Source organism: Podarcis pityusensis, assembly GCF_964106645.2.
Source record: "Podarcis pityusensis genome assembly, chromosome: 4".
Taxonomy (NCBI): domain Eukaryota; kingdom Metazoa; phylum Chordata; class Lepidosauria; order Squamata; family Lacertidae; genus Podarcis; species Podarcis pityusensis.
This window is the reverse complement of record NC_138027.1, coordinates 37,637,577-37,662,349: the sequence shown is the minus strand read 5'-3', so window position 1 is coordinate 37,662,349 and position 24,773 is coordinate 37,637,577. Positions and strand designations below refer to the sequence as shown.

General features: G+C 45.8%; 1 protein-coding gene across 1 annotated transcript; it reads right to left on the bottom strand.

Annotated features, from left to right (window-relative positions):
• Nucleotides 1-17,981: 17,981 nt before the first annotated feature.
• Nucleotides 17,982-18,602, bottom strand: LOC308476186 (uncharacterized protein; the record flags this gene model as incomplete). The annotated part of the gene is made up of 2 exons (XM_081003669.1): nt 17,982-18,194; nt 18,273-18,602. 2 exons carry the CDS (start codon nt 18,600-18,602, stop codon nt 17,982-17,984), a joined length of 543 nt encoding a protein of 180 aa, XP_080859795.1.
• Between the last annotated feature and the right edge of the window lie 6,171 nt (nt 18,603-24,773).

The window sequence follows — 24,773 nt, the reverse complement described above, 5'->3', positions numbered from 1 at the left end:
GGACTGCCAGCTCTGCAGGCAAGGGGCGACATAACTGTGGTCCTGAGGCCCACAGGGGTGCCGCAGAAAGAATGTAGTTGGTCAAGGGAGCCGTGGACCCAAAAAGGTTGAAAACCTCAGCTGTAAGGTGTTTGAAGCATGTATTGCATGGGGAGGATGTGCTGGGTTTTGTGATTTGGCGATATTTTGATGTGCTATCTTGCTTATAATGATTACATTCCCTGCAAGTGGGGGAAGTCTTGCACCTCATTCATTACTCATCTAGAGCAAGCAAAACACATGACAACGTCACACCTCAATTTCCATTTTAGCACCTAACAGCTTGGCAAGCATAACATTTGGAGCTGACCTCTGTGTTGATTAAGGATTTGTTAAATAAAAATGGCATGTACCGGACCCATTTAATGCTATCTAGTTTTCAGCTCTGTTACAGAGGTCAGTGTTTGAATGGCGACAGTGACAAACTCAACGTCTGGTTTAGGGGGCTTGATAAAGCATCTTACAGTGATGAGATTGGAGATAATGTTGGAGATATTGGGCTCCTAGAGATATTATTTGTATTGTAAACTACACTGTGATCCTCAGATGAAGGGCAGTATAGAAAGGTAATTAATAAATAAAATAATACTTTCTTTTTCCACAGTTATGTCAGCAGGGTGAAAGTAACCGGGGAAACAGTCCTCCTGCTCACTCTCATAATTCAAGCGCTTCAAGTGACTCATGACGGAAGCAGTCCCTGCTGGCAGATATATTCTGATTTCATTACAGAGGCACAATAGACCTATAGTCTAGGGAAATTCTTAGTTCATTCTTAGATAAAATGGGGCTGGCGTGACATTTGATTGCAACATTACACATCCCTTGGAATTGTTGCTTCATCTAGTTAGATAAGAAATGAACAGCCATACAAAAGCCCCGGAGAAATGTCCGAATGTCCTATCGGCAGGAAATATAAAACAAAGACAGCATAATCCTTTTACTCTAATTTTGGAATTTGCCATTTTAATAGGAAACTAGAGAATGGGACAGTCATGGCATGTTTCTGAACTAATTAGGCAAATTACTTGGGGCACCCTGCTGTGCTCTATTTTGCAACAATGTAAAAGCTTTGCAGAGGCTTTTGTTCAACCTCAGCAATGATGTGGCTGTTCTCAAACAATCTGACTCAAATTATGAGAATGATCAGCCACTTTATATATGATACGCTGCATGCTTGACTCGAAGAGGTTGTAATATTTTTTAATTATTTGTAATCAAGTGCAGAAGGATCTCTAATTAGTATTCAGCGGATGGCACCCTCTGTCTTGAAACCATCTTGTCGCTCAAGAGAAGCACCCACTATGCAGAAATGCTTCAAAGCGTAGGTGCCCGTGTGAATGCTTTTTAGGAGAATGTGCCTTTAAATATGGGTAGATTTCTTAAAATAAACCCAGAAAGACCCCCCTCCAAGTGTTCTCTCTTTTCTTATTGTATCTGACACTACTGCATTGTATGTTATCTTTTTGCAAGTTTTCAACACTTAGCAGATATAAAAACAACCTTCCATCAATTTATATTCAAATATACCTTTGTTTTAGAGGGGAAATCTTATATCCACTTACCTGGAAATAAGCCCCACTGAAGGCAATGGGTTGTATCCAATCCCTGCATTCCAACTCGTACAGCAGACTTTTGCTTGTGCAATGGAATTTCTGCCTCTTCTCCCCTGCAGTTGCCAGCACACCCCTCAAAATCTGCTCCAGAAGGTTTTGGAATCCCCTGGAGCAGATTTTGGGAGCATTTGATAGGAAGAGGGGAGAGGAAGGGGATGTCCCATTGCATGAGCGGAATCATTGATACAACCCAATGGTGCCTACATTTGAGTAGACACACATATATAAACTGCATTGTAGAAGAGGTGTATTAATAAGTATGGAGGGTAATATTGTTCAGCCTGTATTTTAAAGCGTACCAAACTCATGGGTGGCTCCTTGACTTATACTTGGAATTGGAATGCAGCTAACAGTTGGATTGCACACATCAACAAATTTTGAAATGCATTCAAAAATGCATACTTTATGGGAAGATTGTGTACAAAAGTATATATTGGAGGCAACACACAGGAAAGCATACAAAAATATGTATTTTGGGAAGAAAGGCATACAAATATGTACAAACTACACATTTGGGGGGAGATGCATACATTAATGGGATGGTATAGACTTATAACTAAACACATATTAAGCTGACATAGATTAAAAATAGACTGATCTGTCCATCATGTGTGTTTATGTGCACATATTTTGTGTATACCATATATTTGTGTCTGTGTGTTCATACACATATTACACACACTCATACTGCACTAACCACAGCAGTTGGTTTGGATCTCTATTCAATGCTTTGGAAACTGCTGCCTCTGTCTAAAGTGCTTGGGATCTATTCAGGATCATTTCATCTTAGCTAAGCTCACTTTTGGAGACATCAATGCTTCATTTCTTCTCCCTAATTCACTGCTGGGAAATTTAAAAGACCTATAGCATTTTTTACCTCTCACAGAAGAGGATGAAATTTTCAGGCATAGTCAGCCACCAAAGACTGAATTTGTTGTTGTCGTTTAGTCGTGTCCGACTCTTCGTGACCCCATGGACCAGAGCACGCCAGGCACTCCTGTCTTCCACTGCCTCCGGCAGTTTGGTCAAACTCAAGCTGGTAGCTTCGAGAACACTATCCAACCATCTCGTCCTCTGTCGTCCTCTTCTTGTGCCCTCCATCTTTCCCAACATCAGGGTCTTTTCCAGGGAGTCTTCTCTTCTCATGAGGTGGCCAAAGTATTGGAGCCTCAGCTTCACGATCTGTCCTTCCAGTGAGCACTCAAGGCTGATTTCCTTAGGAATGGATAGGTTTGTTCTTCTTGCAGTCCATGGGACTCTCAAGAGTCTCCTCCAGCACCATAATTCAAAAGCATCAATTCTTCGGCGATCAGCTTTCTGAATTATCCCTGCATAAATTACCCTTTACCTTTAATTACAGGCAAATGAACCTAGTGTTTTGTACTGGGTACCTTAAAAAAATACAGGGAATTCTATAGCTCTTTTTAATTGGGGGCAGAAGTGGGTGGCATTTATTGGCATGATAAGCCTTTTGAGGGGATACATTCTGTCAAATTTTAGGATAGCTGCAGTGATTGTTTTTTTCCACAAGGGAAATGTTTATAGTTTGGGGACGTGTAAACAGGATTCAGTTATTCTCTTCTTATGTGTTGTGGGCAATTTATCTGAAAATAGCTAATATGAGAGAGGTGTCCCTAGAAAATGGCCTAACTTCAGGTTAAGCAGTTTTTGTGCTAGGAACCTTGAAAGTGTATTGGGCAGGGAGAACTAAAAGGGATTTGTTATTAAAACAGCAGCATTGAATGCAACCACATTTCTCTCCTACATGCAAAATTTCCCACAGCATTTTTAAAAGGCAAAATTATTACTAGCATATTAGAAACAGGTCCCCACTTCTGGAGCTCACACAACTGAATGGTAGTAAGTGTTAGTATTAATGTAATAGGGTGGATTGATCAAAGACCAACCTTTTCAGAGGAAATGGTGGTGATTGGTGCTTTAAGAGGCCAAAGTGGATGACTTGGTTCTCTAAAGTCTCTCCCCCCCCTTTTTTTTCCTTTTTGGCCTTTCTAAGCAAATACAATCACTAATGAGACTGAAGTGATTCTGGCAATTACCTACATGACCTGAATGCTATTTAAACATACTTTATTGGTATTGTAAGGTAGACTAGTGTTGCCAAAAACACCCAGGGAGATCAGATCCTCCTTTGGTATCTGCCCAAAAGGGGTAAAAAAAAAGATGTCACATTGTCAGCCCACCCAGGAGACTTCCAGTTCCTTTGTCGCCTGCTAACCATTACTGATCCAGCAGCAGGTGGCTACTTAGCACAATGCCAACTCTACCATCTCTCTCTTCACTCCAGGGATTAGGGGCAATTTAGCTCGTGCAGATTTTCCCAGATGCATGTAATTTTACCACCTGCTCATATCAAACATTAAATTGCCTCCTCCAAGAGCTATTTATAACTATCAAGGCTTGAGTGACAGGTAGAATGCATTGCATTGCTCCACAAAATTCCAGGAAAAGGCCAAGACAAAGAAAAGAGCAGCTGTAAATTAGCGGTAGGCTACATCGCATGCTTGCTGTTTTCCATGTGTGGTTCTGCAGTAGCTGTTTCCTGGCAACTCTTATAACCAAAAAGCTATGGGTGTGCTCCATGTGTGAAATCTAGGAAGAAAATTAAAACATGTGAATGTAAGAAGAGCCTTCTAGAGCAGGCCAGTGGCCCATCTAGTCCAGCATCCTGTTCTCACAGTGGCCAACAAGATGCTTGTGGGAAAACCACAAGCAGGGCCTGAGATCAAGGGCACCCTCCTCTCCTGTGATTTCCAGCAACTGGTATTCAGAACCATTAGTGCCCCCAACTGTGAGGCACAGCATAGCCATCAAGGGTGGTAGCTATCGAAAGTCTTTAAGAATTGTCTAATCCTCTTTTAAAGCCATCCATGTGGGTAGCCATCATTGCCTCCTGTAAGTCGCCTTACACTGATGATTGCCTGTACATTGGTACCTCGGGTTAAGAACTTAATTTGTGCCAGAGGTCCGTTCTTAACCTGAAACTGTTCTTAACCTGAGGTACCACTTTAGCTAATGGGGACTCCCGCTGCTGCCGCACCACCGCCGCACAATTTCTGTTCTCATCCTGAAGCAAAGTTCTTAACCTGAGGTACTATTCTGGGGTAGCGGAGTCTGTAACCTGAGGCATCTATAACCCGAGGTACCACTGTATTGATTAGCAATGGCTCCTCAGTGCTACACACAAGGAATCTGTCCCATCTCTGTCCCTAGAGATGGCAGGGATTGAACCTGTGATTTTTACATGGAAAGAAATGTGCCCTACTACTGAACTACAGCACTATCTTTGCTGAATTTGCGTGAAGATGCACTCTCCAAATCGCCTCCTAAAACACTGAAGACAGAAGTCAATGAATAGATTGAAAGGTTGGGGGTACCCACCTTTCAGAGTATCAACTTCTTCACAAGGTGGTTTATAGCAAAGGAAAGACAACCAGGAATCAAATGCCTTGGACAAATAATTTATGGTGCTGGTTTACCTTAGGCAAGTCCATAGACTCAATATAGCTCTTAAATTAATCACTACTGAAGATGTAATACCCACTTTGCAAGCTTTTATTTCCTGTTTATTATTTTACCCCAAGTGCCTCTTAGTATTGAAATCAGAAATCTTTCTATGGTCCCATTCACACATAATGTGCGAAGAGATTATGGCTGCTCTACTGGCCCTTTGGTTCTGCTCCACTGCTGTGAGCTAAACTGTGTTTTGGTTCACTGTGTCCTCCAAACCCAGGATTGTGGAATGTCTTACAAACCACTAACTGTAGCCGATATTTTTTCTCTGACTTACCCACCTGTGGTTTGTCTGGAGGAGACAAACCACAGGCCAGGGTTTAGATGACATGCTAAGCCAAACCAAACCATGGCTTAGCTCATGGAAGCGCAGCAGCAGGAGCAAAGCAGCCATGATTTACATGCAAACTGGGCCTATAGGGCATATGCCTTTCACCTAACAAGCTGCATTTTCTTTTGTCCAAATATTGAACAGAGCACACTGAAATCTGTAGGCACATAGTACATGCCCAGTGAGTTTATTCTTTTCTTTTTTAATTACTCCATTTGAACAAATTTGCTGTCTCAAACTCTAGTGGCTCTTGAGCAGAATGGAAGCATCAGCTTTGACTTAAATGGCTCTTGGGTGAATCCCGAAGACTAAAGAGTGATGTGACGTGATGACACATCTGTAGACGAGACTCTTCAGCAGATCATTCTAGGGCTGATATTCATTTTCTCAGAAAGATTTATAACACTGTACAACTCTCTGCTTGACACAACAATTTTGGGCTTGTCTTTGTTATTTTAAGCATTAAGAGAAGCTGTCACCTCAATAACCTGGACAATGAAATACTCTGTTCGTGAAGGGCTGTTTAAAATGACTGGAAGATGTCAAAACATGACCAATCCATTGTGGTCTGTCAGGTCTTACAGATTCCATTTCTGATAAAATTTATTTATCTTCCAGGCCTATAAGTGGTATGGTTAGTAGAAAGGAAGCCAAATAATGGCGCTTCTTATGGTATCTTACTCATATTTACTTGGATGTCTCCTTCATTTTGGGATATTCAAATGCACAATTCACATTAAGGGAAAATTTTAAAAAGGCTAGGACGAGGGTGGCGCTGTAGTGTAAACCACTGAGCCTTGGGCTTGCCGATCAGAAGGTCGGTGGTTCGAATCACCGTGACGGGGTGAGCTCCTGTTGTTCGGTCCCTGCTCCTGCCAACCTAGCAGTTTGAAAGCACGTCAAAGTGCAAGTAGATAGGTACTGCTCTGGCGGGAAGGTAAACGGCGTTTCTGTGTGCTGCTCTGGTTTTGCCAGAAGCGGCTCAGTCATGCTGCCCACATGACCCAGAAAAACTGTCTGCGAGAAACATCAGCTCCCTTGGCCAGTAAAGCAAGATGAGTGCTGCAACCCCAGAGTCGTTCACGACTGGACTTAACTGTCAGGGGTCCTTTACCTTTTTTAAAAAAGGCCAAGCAAAGTTATGTCAATTTGAGACGTGGGAGCGATGTGGGGATGTCGATAGTTGAGATGCGATATCATTCTCATATGTTTGGTTCTCCAGCTTAATGGAGACATAAAAGCAGCTTCTGAAACTGTAGTGGAATATAGTGCAAGTTTAGTGTTCATTTATGTGTTATTTGCTTCAAGGGGAAAAAAATCTGTTTGCAAATAATATGGAAGTGAGTGCTAAACTTGTGCTACATTCCACTCTAGTTCCAGAAGTGGCTTTTACATCACGTGAAAGCTCAAGTCTAATGTGGAAGTTAACAGTTAGGGAAGCATGAAAATGGAATCAGCTGCCATGTGAATGCAGCCAGAGCTGAGTTCATATAACAGTGTGTGTAATTGCTCTTTTCTTACATTTGTTAGACCTTGCTTAAGATCATGCCTCACAGACTATTGTATGTTTGTTTGTTTCTACATTTCTGCCCTGCATTTCTTCCAAGTTGATCAGAGCAGCACATATGATTCTCCTGCCTCCGTCTCATCCTCTAGGCTATGAGATATTGACTGAGGTCACCCAGTGACCTTGTGGTTGAGTGGGCATTTGAACTCTGCTCTCCCAGGTCCAGCATTCTAGCCACAACACCACACTGGCTTGTAGTTATCCTACTTTCTTTCTTTTTTAAAACCTTGATATATAAAATCCCAGAAGAGTCTTGCTCCTTACGAAATAGGCAACAAATGGCACTGGTTAGACAGCCGGATTATTAAACATATGGTTTAAATAGTTTTATGATGTTAGGCATATCTTTCCAGAAGTTCACAGTAAGCTGCACTTATTTGCTACTGATCAGATAAAGCGAGGACTGAATCCAATTACTTGAGAAGCAACTTGCTTTATTTCCCGTCCTCCTTTTGGTGTGGACAATATTCTTGCTTAAACTTCAAGCTTGAATATTGATAGCTGCAAAATCTGAATTTTGAAATTCCAGTCTCAGATATTCAAAATGTAATCAGACTGACATCTGATAATCAATTTTATACTCTGCTACAGCTTTGTACTTTGTAACATGGATTTTAGCTTTTGGTGTGCCAATCACTAACGATTTACTGTCCCACTCCCCACTGCCTGTCAATAGAACTGACAATGGATACAACTCTGTCTTTTGGTGTTGGAGGGAAGGTAGAAATTACTCTCAGTGGAGTGAGGATATCTAGAACAAACAGACCCAGGAAACCAAGGTTCTTTCATACCAAACTGCTTTTAAATTCAGATGGACAAGACTTCAGGCCTTCCCATATGCCCCTCTCACTGTGCAGTGCTGATTATATGTTCTCATTGTGGTATGTTGCAGAATGCACTTGGGGGGACCCCCTTTCTGGACGGGCGCTAAAGTCAGGCATATCTTGTTCAGACGCATAAAGGTAAAAGTAAAGGGACCCCTGACCATTAGGCCCAGTTGTGACCGACTCTGGGGTTGCAGCACTCATCTTGCTTTATTGGCCAAGGGAGCCAGCATACAGCTTCCGGGTCATGTGGCCAGCAGGACTAAGCTGCTTCTGGTGAACCAGAGCAGCGCATGAAAACGCTGTTTGCCTTCCCTATTTACCGGATTTTTCGCTCTATAAGACGCACCAGACCACAAGACGCACCTAGTTTTGGGAGGAGGAAAACAAGAAAAAAAATATTCTGAATCTCAGAAGCCAGAACAGCAAGAGGGATCACTACACAGTGAAAGCAGCCATCCCTCTTGCTGTTCTGGCTTCTGGGATAGCTGCGCAGCCTGCATTCACTTCATAAGACGCACACACATTTCCCCTTACTTTTTGGGAGGGAAAAAGTGAGTCTTATAGAGCAAAAAATACGGTATCTACTTGCACTTTGACGTGCTTTTGAACTGCTGAGTTGACAGGAGCAGGGACCGAGCAACAGGAGCTCACCCTATCACGGGGATTCAAACTGCCGACCTTCTGAACCACAGAGTCCTAGGCTCTGTGGTTTAACCCACAGCGCCGCCCGTGTCCCGTTCAGACACATATCCAAGGTTAAATACATTTCCTGCATATCCTCCAACACTCCTCAGATAAAAATAGGGACATGTCTCACTCCCCACCAACTGAACCTCCTTGACCCTGCCCCAGATTTTTGTCATCTTCCCCTGCCCCGCAGAGAATTTCCACCACCGCTGCACAACACACATACCCTCTACCAACCTGAGAAAACTCCTTCATCCTTAATAATTCTTTGGGGAATTATAGGGACAAAACTACCTAAATTGTATAGAAATTTATTTATGTATGCTACTACAGTAGCAAGAATGCTACTCGTCCCAAAATGGAAAGAAGCAAAAGCCCCAGCAAAGGAAGAATGGATACAAAAACTTATGGAATATGCAGGAATGGCAAAACTCAATGGAAGAATAAGAAATCAAGATAACAAACTTTTTATAAAAGAATAGACATGGTTTATTGAATATTTACAGATAAATTGCAAACAGATAAAAACATTGGCAGGATTATTGTAATAACCTGCAGTTTCATAAGAGTTTATATTTAAAGCAGATAATTAAATGAGCCAATTAAATGAATTTGGATATGCAGAAGATATTTTAAAAAAAAATTAAGGAACTGCAGAAAGAGGGGGGAAGGAAGTAAAACTTTGAAATGTTAAAATGATTTCAAATTTGTACATTCCACTAATTTTACAAAGTATAAATAAAAACTTTAAAAAAGAGAAAACCCTTCAATCCCTATTTTATTTTATTTATGATAGATTTACAAAAAGAAAAACACACCAATAGATAAATTTTAGAAAGTGGCAAGATTAGACACAGACACACAAAACATCATTATCATCGTCATCATTTATTAAAATTGACTCCTTGCACTTCACTCCGTTCCCCCTTACTTCCCACCCAGGCAGGCCCTGCCATTTGCCCGCCCCTCAGAGCTGGCGTGGCGCATGAGGCAGGGCCTCAGCAGTGGCAGCCTCTCCGCCTCATCGCCCTCTCTCCAGCAGCTGCTATGAGCTGCCCAAGGGAGGAGGTCAGCAGCAGCAGCAGACATGGAGAGGCCATGGAAAGGCAACAGGTTGCTCCCTTGCAGCCACAGCTACCGCAGCCACCATCACTCAGGACAGTACCAGCTCCTCCTCCTCCTTGAGGTCAGCGGCGGCCACACAGGCGGAGGAAACAGGGGTACTCTGGGATCAAATCAGAATCTGGAATGGCTTTCATAATTCTGGGACTGTCCCTGGAATCTGCTGCAGAACACTTGGAGGGCAAGCCCCTGAAGGACAGCCATTATACAAGAAATATACAAAGGCGGAGTGCAGACATGAATAGAGTAACGATACGAAAAGTATTTTTCAGGACATAATTATTAAAATATCTTTTAAAATCCATATTGCTCTAGCAAATGCATTGTGCCATGCACTGCTAGGGATATAAAAAATCCCCTTTCTTGTTTTCATTGGGAAGAAGCAAGCCAGCCTGGTGTAAATATGGTAATAATAATAAAAAGATTTTTGCCTTTCATGTGTAATTTTTATTTTATTTTTTTAAAAAAGAGACTGGCTTGCATCCAATGGCTTCAGCAGAAACTTGTCTGCCGAAAGATATAGACAAGCCCTTCTAAATCAAATTAACATTTCCACCCCTTGTTATTATTAATTTATAAATCCTGCATATTATGTTCCATGGATTAGCCGAATACTTTGCCCCAAGAGCCTCTTTCTGAGACTGAAACTATTAAAATAAGCAATCTGTAATGAACTTATTGTAATTGGATTATTTGTCCAAGATCCTTTGGGTCTTTTCAGCGACTTTATTGTAAGCTGCTAAAGCTGATTTCGCTTTACTACAGTGAAGCACAGCGCATATTTTAAAAGATATTGTTACTACATGCAGTGTCACATCGATCCTCTAAGCGGGCTTCCACATTACCTGTTTTGGGGGGCATTCTTCCTGATTCGTTTGAAGGGAAATTAGACAATGTTTGCTATTTACTGGGCATCCACTTTCATTTGTTTGCAAGGAGGCTAGATGATGTTCCGTCAGAGCAAGCTGCGTCCCACACCTTCTCCTGCATTTTCCCACCATTTTCCTCATCACAAAAGTCCAATCTTACGGGTTTGCGCACAAGAGCTTTAGCTGGGTGTGACTGAATCCCACCCCAAAATATCAACCGTTGGAAATGCCCTAAGTGAGGACACTCCATTGTGCTATGTGTCCAATGCCCTTCAGAGGAAGAACTGTGAGCAGAGACAGTCTTTCAGCCGGCCATCAGGCAGTGACTTTTCCTGCCTTTTTCCTCCCTGCCTTCCTACCCTGCAGCCCCAGGAGACTTTTCCAGACTGTGACTTTAAGAACAGCAGAAGCAGCTGGGAAGAGAGAAGAAGAATTGAGGGATTTCTTTTTAAATAGCCAATGCATCCCTCCACAAGTTTCTAATTGCCTGTGAAATGGAACACATACATGAGGATAATATTTTGCTCACAACAAACCTTTACCCCTTGTTGTCAAACAACACTTTAAACCATAATTTCTGGGCATTAGATGATGTTTTGAGTGTCACTTGAATTCATTGGTTTGAGGGAAAGTAGGCAGTGAATTAATCAAATAACGGCTTATGGGCCCAATTTAATCAATAAGCAAAAGTCAATAATGTTTATGATTTTGAAAGTGGTGTATGGAAAAGTTTGAAATGGAGAAAGAAGTATGACAAAGAGGAGAAGCTTTGCTATGTTGACAGTTAAGAAGTACTTAGAAGCACATTTGCCATAGGAAGAATGCCAAGAAGTCAGTCAGTGCCAAAAACATACATGATGGCTTACAGAACAAACTACACTAGTGGCCAAAATTGTGGAAACCTTTTGGGGAAAGTGTATTTCTGAGGTTTAATGGCTCATAACACCACTTTTTGGGGGAGTAACACCACAAAATTTTGTATCAATGGAAGTATAATTCAATGAAGAATGTTTTTTCAATTATTTGTATTCTATCAAAAGTTATAACCAAATAACCAGAAAAAAGGAAGCACAACTTGATTAGGTTGATATGCAGTAGCTTTCCTTCATTTGAATGTAGTCAATGAGCACGAGTGTTTAGAGAGCCAATCAGGTGTCAAACCTTGGAAATATACTTTTTTTCCAAAAAGGCTTCCACAATTTTGGCCACTAATGTAGTATGAAAACTTGACAGAGGTGAAGAGAAGTAAAGCAATGCAGTTCACCTGCCAAGTAACATGTGCAAAAGCACATCTACAAGAGCAAAATGTGCATTAAAAGTATATATTAGCAAAATTAACAATTAAAAATGCATTATGTTTGGGAAACCTACTTGGCAAAAATGTATCTATAGAAGGCAAAATTGCTTAGAAATGTAGGGAAATTAGGAGAATTTCGTACTAAAATGCTGCAGGTTTTTAATAAGGTTTTTTTAAAAAATAAAAAACCTATCACAAACTAATGTAGTTATGTAGAAACTGTGAGAAATTAAAACTGACAGATTCTTTTACCGCTAGTTGTGATCTCCCTACCTCTTCCCCATATGTAACACTTGCTGAACTTTTGTGACAGAGGATTCATGAATATTCTAAATGTGCAGAGCTGAAGGAAGCAGCATAACAGTACTGCCAAACAGTGTAGCTAGTGTGAGGAAAGCAAAAGTGCATTTTGGAGACAAGGAACACCCCCCCCCCCGATGTACAGGCCAATAGAACAGATGTAGCTCTGCACTGCTGGCAATACAAGAGCAGTGAGAATATAGACTGGAGTTCTGAGGAGAATGGGAAGTTAAGGGGCGAAGACCCAGAGACAAGGGTTCCTAAGGGACTGGGAACCCAAGAGATGTTTAAAAAAGACAAGGAATAGAGAGAAAAAAAGAGATCACAGCTAATGAGAATGACCTGCTTAGAGGAAATTTTCCACATGATATATGTGTAAGTCAGAAAGAGAAAGAAAGATGTGAAGGAAGAATATAGATTAATGTATTGTTTCATAAAGTACAAATGCAAACTGAATCAAATTTCTTCCCCATCTGTGACCACAACCAACAGGCAATTTGAAAAAAAAGAACAAATACTAAAATAATATAACGGAAAGTTTTATTGTTCGATAGCTTTTATCACATGAAGGTATGAATGGTGCTATGTTGTGGTGGAGATCTCTCTGTTACATTCAGCTTGGCGTGCAGTCCTAATTTTGCCCAGGACACCTTCCTGGAAAGCTTACTGTGCACTCTGTATGAATTTAAATTGGGATAAATTGTTCTGGGTTGCAATCTCAATGTCACTTTCAATGACAAATTGGATAGGAGCAATGCAGGGAGAGGGCAAAAATCTGTGTCTCAAAAGATATCCTCAATGTTGGTGGAGGCTGGGTTGCTGGGTGTCAGGGAGGAATGGTGGAGACCGCCTCCCCAGCCTGACCCTTCCAGAGAAGAAGACGAAGGTCAGGGCTTTGAGGGCGATCACAGTTCAGAGGCAGATGAGGGGGAAAGCCAGGATATAATGGGAGAGGAGGAAGAAGAAGCACCAGAGGGGTGGTAGCTGATGGACACAGTGTCTTTAGAAAGCATTCCAGACCACCACACCTCCCAGAACCTGGCGAGCCTTGAAAGTAGGAGAGCAAAGAGCTCAAATGCAGAGGGCACTTCTCAGCACCCGTAGTGATGACGCATGAAGGGAGAGAGAGGGGTGGAGACTCACTCGGGGCAATGCCGTTGTTCCAAAAGGCTGCATTTCCAAACCTCTCTCTGTGAATATTGAATCAAAAGCAGTTGGTAAGGACATTTCCTTGTCTTATCCGTTCCTGGCAACTTGCCGTGGGGGGTTGGGTCCTCTGCCGCCTGACAGTGGGTGCCCGGCACCAGCAGCACCCAACATCTGTGGGTCTTTCCTTTTTTTCAAATAACATTCACTCCTATATCTGTATTGATCTGATTTTTACACACAGATTCCCTTTTAACCAGAGCTTCTGATACCGCCACAGGCGACATCACAGTCTCAGACCACACCCCTCTTGAGGTGATTCTAAGTGGATTAATCCAGCCTGCATGCTCATGCACCTGGTGGTTAAACCCCCCATCTGTGGTCGGAGATGAAAGCACATCTTAATGAGAGTCTTCAGAGTTATCTGCAGTGTAATGAACCCCCAACATCCTTCAAACCAGACCCTGGGACTGTATGAAGGCCGTTGTGAAGAGGATATTGCATACAGGAGGCAAGTGCACTCTGGAAACAGAACGGGGTGGGGGCTAGGGGTGGGGGTGAGACAAGTGATTTTTACAGAAATTAGTAACCTTGAAAGCTGACACAGAGCCACAGGCAGTAAAAGAATTCCCAGAGACTTGCAAGGCAAGAATGCTGGATTGCAAGCACTTGAAACAGACAAAATAGTGACATGCCTTATCTTTGTAAACAGACAGCATTATGAATACAGCAATAAAAAAAACTCAAGGCTGCCTGCTAGAGTTGTTTTGAGAAAATCCTTGAAAAACCTAATAGTTGGGGTGCATAATTTTGAGGGACGAATAGTTTACTGTACAAAAAGGCAAAGTGCTCTTTGCAAGAAACTGCACCACATGGAAACCTTTTCCAGTTGATATTGATGCTTATTTAGCTTCCTAACCCAACCCAGGTTTAAAAGATGAGCAAAGATGTCAACTTAACTGCCCTGCTACTGCTGAGGAAATTAGTGGGGTGCTCAAATCCCTAAAAAATGGAAAGATGGACTTGATGGTCTTCCTGGGGGATTTTATAAAACATTTTCTGAACTTCTCATTCCCAAACTGTGTGTCTGATTTAATATCATTCTCAAAGGAAGTTTTCCCAGAATCTTGGAAGCAGTTGCAAATTACCATAGTCCCAAGCCAGCAAAGGATCTAAAGCAGGTATCCCCAACCTTCGGCCCTCCAGATGTTTTGGACTACAATTCCCATCATCCCTGACCACTGGTCATGTTAGCTAGGGATCATGGGAGTTGTAGGCCAAAACATCTGGAGGGCCGCAGTTTGGGGATGCCTGATCTAAAGGATCCTCCTATTGCACTTGTTAACAAAGATGCAAACGTCATCAATTTTAGTCGTGAGGCTCAATTACCTTATCACACAAATAGCAGACCAGTTTCATGCCAGGAAGACATACTTCAGGGGGGGGGGTTGGGCACTGTTGCACTTCTCAAGGCGTTTGATAGCTTGGAATGGCCTTTTGTCATGGACTGGCTGCATGTAGAGGAGTGGTGGGAGGCACCAGTCAGGGAACCCCCTAAAGAACCCTCAGGGGAGTAAGGCTCAGAGCCAGGGGATTGGTGGTGGGACGAAGATGAGTTGTCAGAGGAATAAGGAGGTGTCTGGAGCCGAAGAGGCAACAGGGTTTAGTGAACCAGAAGAGGCTGTGGCAGAGAGCAGTGCTGACTCAGAGACTGGAGAGAAGTGTCAAGAAGCTGGGTGCAGGCGGACTGCAGAAGAAGACATGGAGTCTCTCCCTCTTACTGCAACCAGCTCCCCTGCCCCCTGGTCACCCAGAACATGCAGATAAATGAAGAGGGCAGGGCAACAACAGACAAGAAGGCAAAGCCTTAGCCTACTGGGGAAGAACTTGGTGAGGAGCCTTAAAGAACAGAGGGAAGGCAGGGACCTTCAGTCCTCACAACTGCTTCAATGGGGCAAGAGCTCCTGGAAAGAGTTTCTGAGACCACTAGACCTGGGCTGTGGTTTGTTTCTTTGAATGAAGAGTTAACTTTACTGACCGTGGGTGATTTATTGTTTTATAGCTGACCTATTCCTGACTCCTTTTCTTCTTGCCCTTCTGGATAAGCTGCAACTTCATGGGTCTTCTGTGACAACCATCTGCAAGGTCTGATGCAGTGGTCAGGGTCAATGCACTTGACTCACCAACAGTAATACTGGAGCGGAATGAAGCAGGGATGCCCATCTCTGCATTTGCCATATAAGTTGTAGCAGACAAATTTTGATCCAACCCAGCCATTCAAGGAGTTATCCTTGGACTTCTCCATTGAAAACTGGTACAGCTGTTATTTGGCATATGGCCTTGATGGAGAAGGTTACTCACAATTTAAGACATACAGGTTTGCAAATGTATGGGTTCTTTTTCTCACTTTTAAAAATTCTACTTCTGAAGGGCTAATGTCCTCTGCTTTGTACACTGACTTTTGGAGAAGGTCTGTGCACTGACACAACTGGTTCCCTGCTTTTCTTGTTCTGTATACTGGCTTTGTACCTCTTCCATGTATCGTATATCATGGGGGAAATGATTTGAGATCTATATTTGTTCAATTGTATTTTATTCCCCCTGTTCCCTTGCCTTATCGCACAACTTGATGGAAAAAGTAATAAAATCCTCTTTTTTAAAAAATGAAGGTATCAATGAGAAAGGAAGAAACCTCCCAGTGAGATATTATTATCACGTAACTGAGATGTTAAAGGCTGAATTTGCAGTTCCTTATGTCCCCTCCTTACCTCTCCTAAACTTGAGGCAGGCAGACACAAAACCAACAACAACAACATTCTAGATCATAAGGACGGTTGCTAGTGTCTGGACATTTAATTCACCCACAATGCCTCCATGCCCTCCAACAGAGCGTGTTCTCCATAAAAGAGAGCACGTGTTGCGGTTGGGGGAACATGCCACCCTGCAGTGACTGTGCAGATTTGGTGAGGAACCCAAGCATTTAAATGGTTAACTTGGGTTACTGGGGAGTTTTGAATGTTGCCAATTTGGAGGTGGGGTCAGAGGCCTTAAATACAGGGCGTCCAACGCTGGGCGTCCTCTTGGCCTTTTGCACTGATTCAGGAGCAGTCGGCGTCTGGAGACGGTTGTATTTAGGCCTTGCTAATTCGAATCCGCTTTCTGATCCCTTAGCCCCCTTCTGCTTGTCCATCCTCACTCCTCCTGTTCTCTCTTCCTACCTCCCTATACCTTCCTGTGCTTTGAATACCCTACTTAATTTTACTTTTCTGTTTGTTTGCTTGGGGGGCGACAGGAGATCGGCTGTGGGTGGGGACCCCCCCCCCCAGCCCCGGGAGGCTTTGCCTCGCCGCCCCTCAGGCCCCGGCGGTGGCCTGCGGCGGGGGGAGGTTCGCGGCGCCTCCCGCCTGCGCCGCGCGAGCGCCCTTATTTAATTCTTCGACGCTCCGCGGCCGCGGAGCGTCGCCGGGCCTGCTCGTTCGCACCCCCTCCCCCCCCTCTATTAGGAGACTCCCCGCTCGGGGAGCCGGGGCGACTCCGCTCCGGCGCGCCCGCCTGCCCGCGGAGTCCCGGCCGGGGGGCCGGCCCTGGGACGCGGCGCGGCGACGCCGGTCGCCGAGGCCCGTCGTCCGCGCGGGCGGGGACCCGCGGGGCCGCGAGGCCGCTTACCTGGGCCTCCCGGGGGCGGCGGGCTCGGCCGTTGGACCCCGGCGCTGCGGGCGGCCGTTGCCGCGGTTCCTGGGGCGCGCCGGGCGCCTTCTCCGGCTAGGCTCTAGGGAGTCTTTTTTCCGGTCGGGGGCCTGGTCGCCGCGCGCCTTTCGCTCTGCGCGCGGGGCCTGCGCGGCCCTCCCTGGGTCCTTGGGCGCGGCCTGTGCCTGTCCCATCGGGGTGGCTGGCTGCGCAGTTGTGAGGCCTTAATTTTTTCTTAATTTTCTTATTTTTTCTAATTTTTCTAATTTTCCTGGCACGCAGGGGGCTGGGAGAGTGCCTGCCTGCGTTGCGTGCTGATTGTTGGCCCTCTTGTGGCCGTTGGCTGCACTGCTCCTGATTCATCTTAGCTCCCCCAGTGGCAAGGCGCGGTATTGCGCCTCCTCCCCCCCCCCCTGCTTAGCTGACTCAGCCACTGAGCCTCTGGTAATTGAGAGGCCCTCTGCTGGCTGGCTAGGGGAAGTGCAGGCTCACTTCCCTTTGGCTCATTTCGTAAAATAAGCTGACATTTAGTCAGTATATATAGACAATTAGATAGATAGATAGATAGATAGATAGATAGATAGATAGACAGATAAGTGGACGCGTGGCTCCATATTCCAACGTTGGTTTGAATTCAGGGCGTCACTTTGTTTCTTAATTATCCCGACACAGACAAGTTGGTTGATTTATTAATTTATTTTAATTGAGTTAATTTTGCTTTAATTCTTATAATTCTGATTTATTTTACTTCTAATGTTTTGATTTAAAAGGCTGACAGGTAGCAGTGGTGCTTCGGCGTTGTTGGTGTATGGGCCAGCAGTGGTTCACTCATTTGAAGCTTGTTAGATTTATTGGTCGTGTTGCTTGTCGAGTTTATTGATAATAATATTATTTCCGCCTAGCAGGTATGGCGCCAAAGAAGGCTGCTGCTCGTTCGGGTCCGGCCACCGTTTCAAAACGGCCTATTAAGGGTCCATCCCAGGCGTTCCGCTCACCCCCGGTGGGTCAACCTGCAGGGCGGGTGCAATCCTTGGTAGCAAGTATGGCCGGTGACCCAGCAGCCTTATCTCGTTTTGCGGCCGAAATGGACGGCTTCCTTCAACATTGCTCCACCCAGTCGTCGGTATCTGGGAGGCCGACTCCCTCAGCAACGGCGTCGTCTCCGGTTTCGCCGTCATCTAGTGAAGATGGGAGAGAAGGGTCATCGTCAGGCGGTTTGATTGTGGACCCCCAGTTAGCCCAATCCCCTGTCTTACCTGCTGTCCGGGGCCGGTCACGCGGGTCTGGCGGTCCCGCCAGAAGGGCCTCAAGAAAAAAGGGCCCCTCCGTAGCTCCTGCCCGTCGGCGTACGTCTGCTCAGCCGCCCGCCGAGGTGGCATCTGGTTCTGGCCTCTCACTTGTTGTCTCTCCGCAGTCAGTGTCAGCTCCATCCCTGCTGAATCCTGATTCCGAGTCGTCCATCGAGGACAGTCTTCCTGTCCCGGCCAGGAAGTCCTCAGGAGGGAAGCGTCGCCACAGGAGAGCGTCTCGGAAGCGTGCCAAACGGAGGAAGGACGACACTTCTTCCTCTTATTCAGGTACATCATCTTCTAGTTCCGATGATGAGGGTAACTCCATGGAACTTTATTGGGGTTTCGGCGAGTCGGTTTCGGGACTTCCACGGTGGGCGTGGGAACGAAGGGCCAACACACATCGGGCAAAATACGGGGCTACCCTGGAGTATAGGGATGGTGTGTTGGTTCCCGACATAAAAGTCTCAACCAATTCTGCCAGGGACATCATACCAGGCTCACATTTGTCGGCAAAGTTGCGGTCCAGGATTTTGAATGGCCGCTACATAGACATGTTCAAATTGCTCCCACCTTCGGAGGAACAGGAGAAGGGGAGTTCTTCTGCTAAGAAACGCTCTGGGGCCTCTGCCGCGGACCGGACATTCGAACATTGGCTCGATTGTTTCCAGGTCTTCGCTGGCGTGGTGACGGCAGCTTACCCTCGGAGATCTCTTCATTTGATAGTTTATCTATCTATTGTTCGCTCTGCATTCACCAAAGCTGGTGAAAAAGCTGCGATCAAATATGATGAGAATTTCAGGCGCCGCGCTGCCAGGATCCCTTCGGCCCGCTGGGATCGCAAGGATCTCGATGTGTGGACCACCTATGTAGCCCCACTCATTGATAAAAAGGCGCCGGAGCAGCAGAAGCCGAGGATTTCTCCTTTTAGGCCGGGCCGGCGTCTGTTATGCTGGGATTTCAATAAGGGCTCCTGCCAGCGTCCAGCGTGCAGATTCGCTCACTCGTGTGAGAAATGCAATGGATCGCATCCTGCCTCCTCTTGTTTTGGCGGTAGGCGGCCCTTTCGGGGGGGAAGGGGGGGTTCTCAGCAACCCCCCAAGTCAGCCCCCCTTCCTTCCACCTCAGGAACAGGAAAATAGTGTATTGTCTTCCTTGGCTCATACCCCTGTTCGTTTGTCGACCCTTCGAGTTTGGTTGCAGTCTTACCCCAATAGGGTTGCTGCACGTTATCTGGTTGATGGTTTTTCCGCTGGTTTTCGGATTCCGGTAGCCATGCCTCCCGTGGCACGGAATCCTTCTAATCAAAAATCAGTTTGCGAGCTGCCTGAAATCGCTCGGAAGAAGATTGCAAAGGAGGTGGCTATGCATCGTATGGCTGGTCCTTTCAGTGCTCCCCCATTTCGTAAGTTGCACGTATCCCCATTGGGCATCGTGCCAAAGAAAGCCCCAGGCGAGTTTCGCTTAATTCACAATTTATCACACCCTAGGGGCACCTCAGTCAATGACGTTATTCCTCAGGAGCTTTGCTCTGTGAAGTACGCTTCTCTTGATCATGCGATCAAGATGATTCGGAAGTTCGGCCCTGCCGCCTTATTGGCAAAATGCGATATTGAATCGGCATTCCGTTTATTGCCTATTCATCCTGAGGATTTTTGGTTACTAGGTTTCCAGTTTGAGGGCAAGTATTACTTTGACAAAGCTATGCCTATGGGCTGTTCAATAGCGTGTGCCGCTTTTGAATCTTTTAGCACATTTTTGGAGTGGGCCCTCAAACAAAAAACTGGATTGGGCGGAGTCACTCATTATTTGGATGATTTTTTATTGGCCTCGGCGCATGATACCGGCAACTGCGCGGTGCTGCTGCATGCCTTCGCTGACCTTACGCAAGAATTGGGCGTTCCGCTTGCTGCGGAAAAGACGGAGGGTCCTTCGACCCAGCTGACTTATTTGGGTATCCTCTTAGATACGGTTTCTCAAACTTCCAGCTTGCCAAAGGATAAGCTGGTTGCTTTGAAGAAAGTCATAGAGGAATTGCTCCCTTTGAAGAAGGTGTCCCTGAGGCAACTCCAGTCGCTATTAGGGCACCTGAATTTTGCCTGCAGGGTAGTGGCGCCTGGGCGCCCCTTTTGTTCACGCCTTGCTCGACTTACGGCGGGGTTGAGGGCCCCGCATCATCGGGTCCGCCTCTCTAGTGAGGTGAAGGCGGATCTCTGCATTTGGCTTGAATTCTTGGAGGAATTCAACGGGGTATCCCTGTGGCAAGGCACGTTGAACTTGCATAATGATTTTCAAGTGCAATCAGATGCTGCAGGTTCCTTGGGCTTTGGTCTGTATTGGAAAGGCAGATGGTGCGCCATGCCTTGGCCACCCGCCTGGCAGGGGGAAGCCATAACGCGGGACCTAACTTTTCTTGAGTTTTTTCCCATTGCAGTGGCAGTGCACTTGTGGCTCGATGAGTTCAGGGACCGCCGTGTTTGCTTCTGGACCGATAACCAGGCGGTGGTGAACGTGCTGGCCAAGCTGTCTTCACGCTCCCCCAGGGTGTCGGCCCTTTTGAGGGCCTTTGTTTTACATTGTTTACGTTATAATATAGTGTTTTCTGCACGTTTCATTCCGGGGGTGTCTAACGAAATTGCTGATGCTCTGTCCCGTTTTCAGATGGAGCGGTTCAGACTTCTGGTTCCAGAGGCTCGGGAACGTCCGGAATATTTCCCGGATCATCTCTGGAACCTTGGCAGCAATTAGTTTTCCAGGGAGTAGCTGCATCTATTTCCCCCTCTACCCTCCGGTCATACACTAAAGCATGGGCTGACTTTTTGGCCTTTACCCAGCAGTCAGTCAGTGTGGTAGGGAAGGTTCCACCCTCCACTTCTCAGGTGCTGAGATATTTGGCGCACCTTTTTCAGTTGGGGCGTGCAGCCAAGACAATTAGGATTCAGGCAGCGGCAATAGCGTTTTTCTCTAAGTCATATTTTGACAAAGATCCTTGTGCAAAGTTTGTAGTGCGTAGGGCCCTGGAAGGTTGGAGTAGGCTATGTCCTTCCCGACCCGCATCCCGGCGCCCGATTTCATTCGACTTGCTTAGCAGGATGCGTAAGAAATTGCGGAGTGTCTGTTGGTCCGCATATGAGGCTCGCCTTTTTTCGGCAGCCTTTTCCATTGCCTTCTTTGGGGCCTTACGGGTGGGCGAGCTGGTGTTGGAAGTTCACAGGGATGGTCGTTCTAGGGGCCTATTGCTCCAGGACATACAGTTATCCCCGGTGGAGCTGAGACTCACGATTAGGAATTCAAAAACAGATCAGAAGGGTAGGGGAGCCCTTATTCGTCTCCCGGCTACGGGGGAAGCTGGCCCCTGCCCCGTAAGAGATGTTAGAAGGTACCTGGCTGTTCGCCCCCCAGGGGAGGGTCCGATGCTGCGGCATGAGGATGGGCCGCCTCTGACAAGACACCAGTTCACAATGGTGATGCGGAAGGCGATCATCGCTTGTGGCGATTCGGCTTATGGTTTTGCCCCCCATTCCTTTAGAATTGGGGCGGCTACGACTGCAGCGCATTGGGGCCTGTCGGCCGACAGGATAAAGGAATTGGGTCGTTGGAAATCAAATGCGTTCAGAGATTACGTCCGTTGACAATTTGGTATGTTTACATCTGGTTTGTTGTTTGTTTTGCTTTTACCTCAGGTTTAGCGACTGTTCGCATCTGGTTGGTGGGGCACAGTATCGTGCATTGGGCTGGCATCGGAGCCCGGCAATCCGGATTAGGACCAGGTCTCGGCCTTCCTCCACATGTCCACTTGGCTTGGCTGTCCAGACGGGGAATGCGCTGGTCAGAGTTCCTGCCGCTGATTCGGAGGCAGATGGTGTCGGAGGGGCCTCCTGCAGCCATTGTGGTGCAGCTGGGTGAGAACGACCTGGTTTCCATGGACTGTTTTTCGCTACGTGCAGCAATTTTGGGCGACCTCGACGTGCTGCGGGCTATGTTGCCGACTGCAAAGATATTTTGGTCAAAGTTTTTGCAACGGCGCGCGTGGAGAGGGAGTCGTTGCCCGGCTGCCATCGAAAGGGCCAGAAAACGTGTCAATTCTGCGGTGGCAAAAAAGGTTTTCGAGTTGGGTGGTGACGTAATCTCACATCCCGAGATTATTTCTCAGAATGAATCATTTTTCAGAGATGATGGTGTGCACCTTTCGGCCTTAGGGAACGAGGCTTGGCTAGGTGCGGTGGTGGCTAAGCTAAGGGATTGGCTGGGCCTGTGAGTGGTTTGGCGGTGAGCGGAGGGCTCCATGGCGGTTAGGCATTGGTTAAATTTGGTTGGTGGAGGGGTAAGTGCCTACCCCTCCAATGGTGGTGCGGAAATGGGAATTCCGTTAAAGGAATCCAGGGGCTTGCCATTCTTTCGTCCTTGTCCCTGGTATCGGACTTGGGCCGTGCAAGCCCCACCGGAACATGAGGGTGAGAAGTGTGAGACTGATGCCCAGCTTCACTTTCTCACCCAATACTTGTTTCCCACGCTGGCTTCCGCTGGAATCCGGAAGTCAGCTCTGTCCCTGGGGCAAGGACAGATAGTCATAACCAATGCCTAAGCAACCACTCACATTTTGTACTTTGAATAAAGTTGTGGCCAAAATTATGCCAAAAACCTTAAACAAAAATTGACGTGTGAAGTGTGAATTTTTTGGGGGGGTGGCATTGTGGGACTCAACACGCAAAGCGTGTTCTCCATAAAAGAGAGCACGTGTTGCGGTTGGGGGAACATGCCACCCTGCAGTGACTGTGCAGATTTGGTGAGGAACCCAAGCATTTAAATGGTTAACTTGGGTTACTGGGGAGTTTTGAATGTTGCCAATTTGGAGGTGGGGTCAGAGGCCTTAAATACAGGGCGTCCAACGCTGGGCGTCCTCTTGGCCTTTTGCACTGATTCACCCGCCCACCCTCCCTTTAAAAGGGGGGGGGTTTTTTTGGATCTTGACCTTGCTATGCCTGTCATGGGGTCGTCCGCCTTGGTGCGGGGGCCTGGTAGGAATTTTGCCAATTGGCTGATTGGCTGGTGCCATTTGGTTTTTGCCTACTGCGTAGCAAATCGTCACAACTTGTAAGGTTGGCGGTTAGGCATTGGTTAAATTTGGTTGGTGGAGGGGTAAGTGCCTACCCCTCCAATGGTGGTGCGGAAATGGGAATTCCGTTAAAGGAATCCAGGGGCTTGCCATTCTTTCGTCCTTGTCCCTGGTATCGGACTTGGGCCGTGCAAGCCCCACCGGAACATGAGGGTGAGAAGTGTGAGACTGATGCCCAGCTTCACTTTCTCACCCAATACTTGTTTCCCACGCTGGCTTCCGCTGGAATCCGGAAGTCAGCTCTGTCCCTGGGGCAAGGACAGATAGTCATAACCAATGCCTAAGCAACCACTCACATTTTGTACTTTGAATAAAGTTGTGGCCAAAATTATGCCAAAAACCTTAAACAAAAATTGACGTGTGAAGTGTGAATTTTTTGGGGGGGTGGCATTGTGGGACTCAACACGCAAAGCATTACTCTGGAATGACACTCCAGTTCAGAGTTACTGTGTGGAAATTAATTTGCTAGGTGCCAGAAGCAGCACATGTCACCTAGATCAATTGTTTTGCTGCTTCTTTCTGCATCCAGTTAAAGAGAAGTGAGGCAAAGTGGTGGGTCTCTGCGGGCTCAGACCTTCAGCAACTGTTCAGCAGTGCTGACCCCAACACCAAGCCTAAATATACCAGGTAATCCCTAACCCCATTGAATTAGAGCTAAATACAGTTTTGTTGGCCTACAGTCAAACTGTTTTGTGCTTTGACTTAATTGTCTCTTGGATGGCGGTTCTCTATGCTCTCTGAGGGTACATTTTTGCTAGCAGAAGAAAGAATAGTCAGTCAATATCCATCAGTTCCAATACATTGATCCAAAACAGATTTGAGTAACTAACAGCAAGTGATTGCTCCACAATGTTTCCTAGGCTTAAAAAAGAGAGATGGTGGAGGTGAATGTTCCTGTTATAGTCTATAAATATAAACCACAATTTTTCGTCAAGTTGTGCTTGACAAAGCACACTAAAGCAATATAAATACCCCAGGCTATGTGAGCATTGTAAGCAGTCATTTCTCTTAATATTGTGAATCACTCATTGCTTTGGAATGCAGGAAATGCCACCTTGTTTCTTTTTTTGTCATCCTTTTCCAACCAACTCAGGAAAAATAAGTGTGCTTTTTAGTGCACCTTTTAAATTTTCTCCATTCATCTCCTTCCGAGCTTTTGGAGAACTTCTGACTCCTCCCAGAAAATACTTAGTAAAATGGCTCTCTCAGTTTTGACATCTGTGAATTTGAGGGGGCTACTCTGGATCTGGTTCTAATGTTGTTGAATATTATTTTAATATTTTTGAAAGAAGAAATGGACTTGACTGCTGCTTCTGATCCTCCACTCTTAACCAATTGCTTCCTTCCGCTGT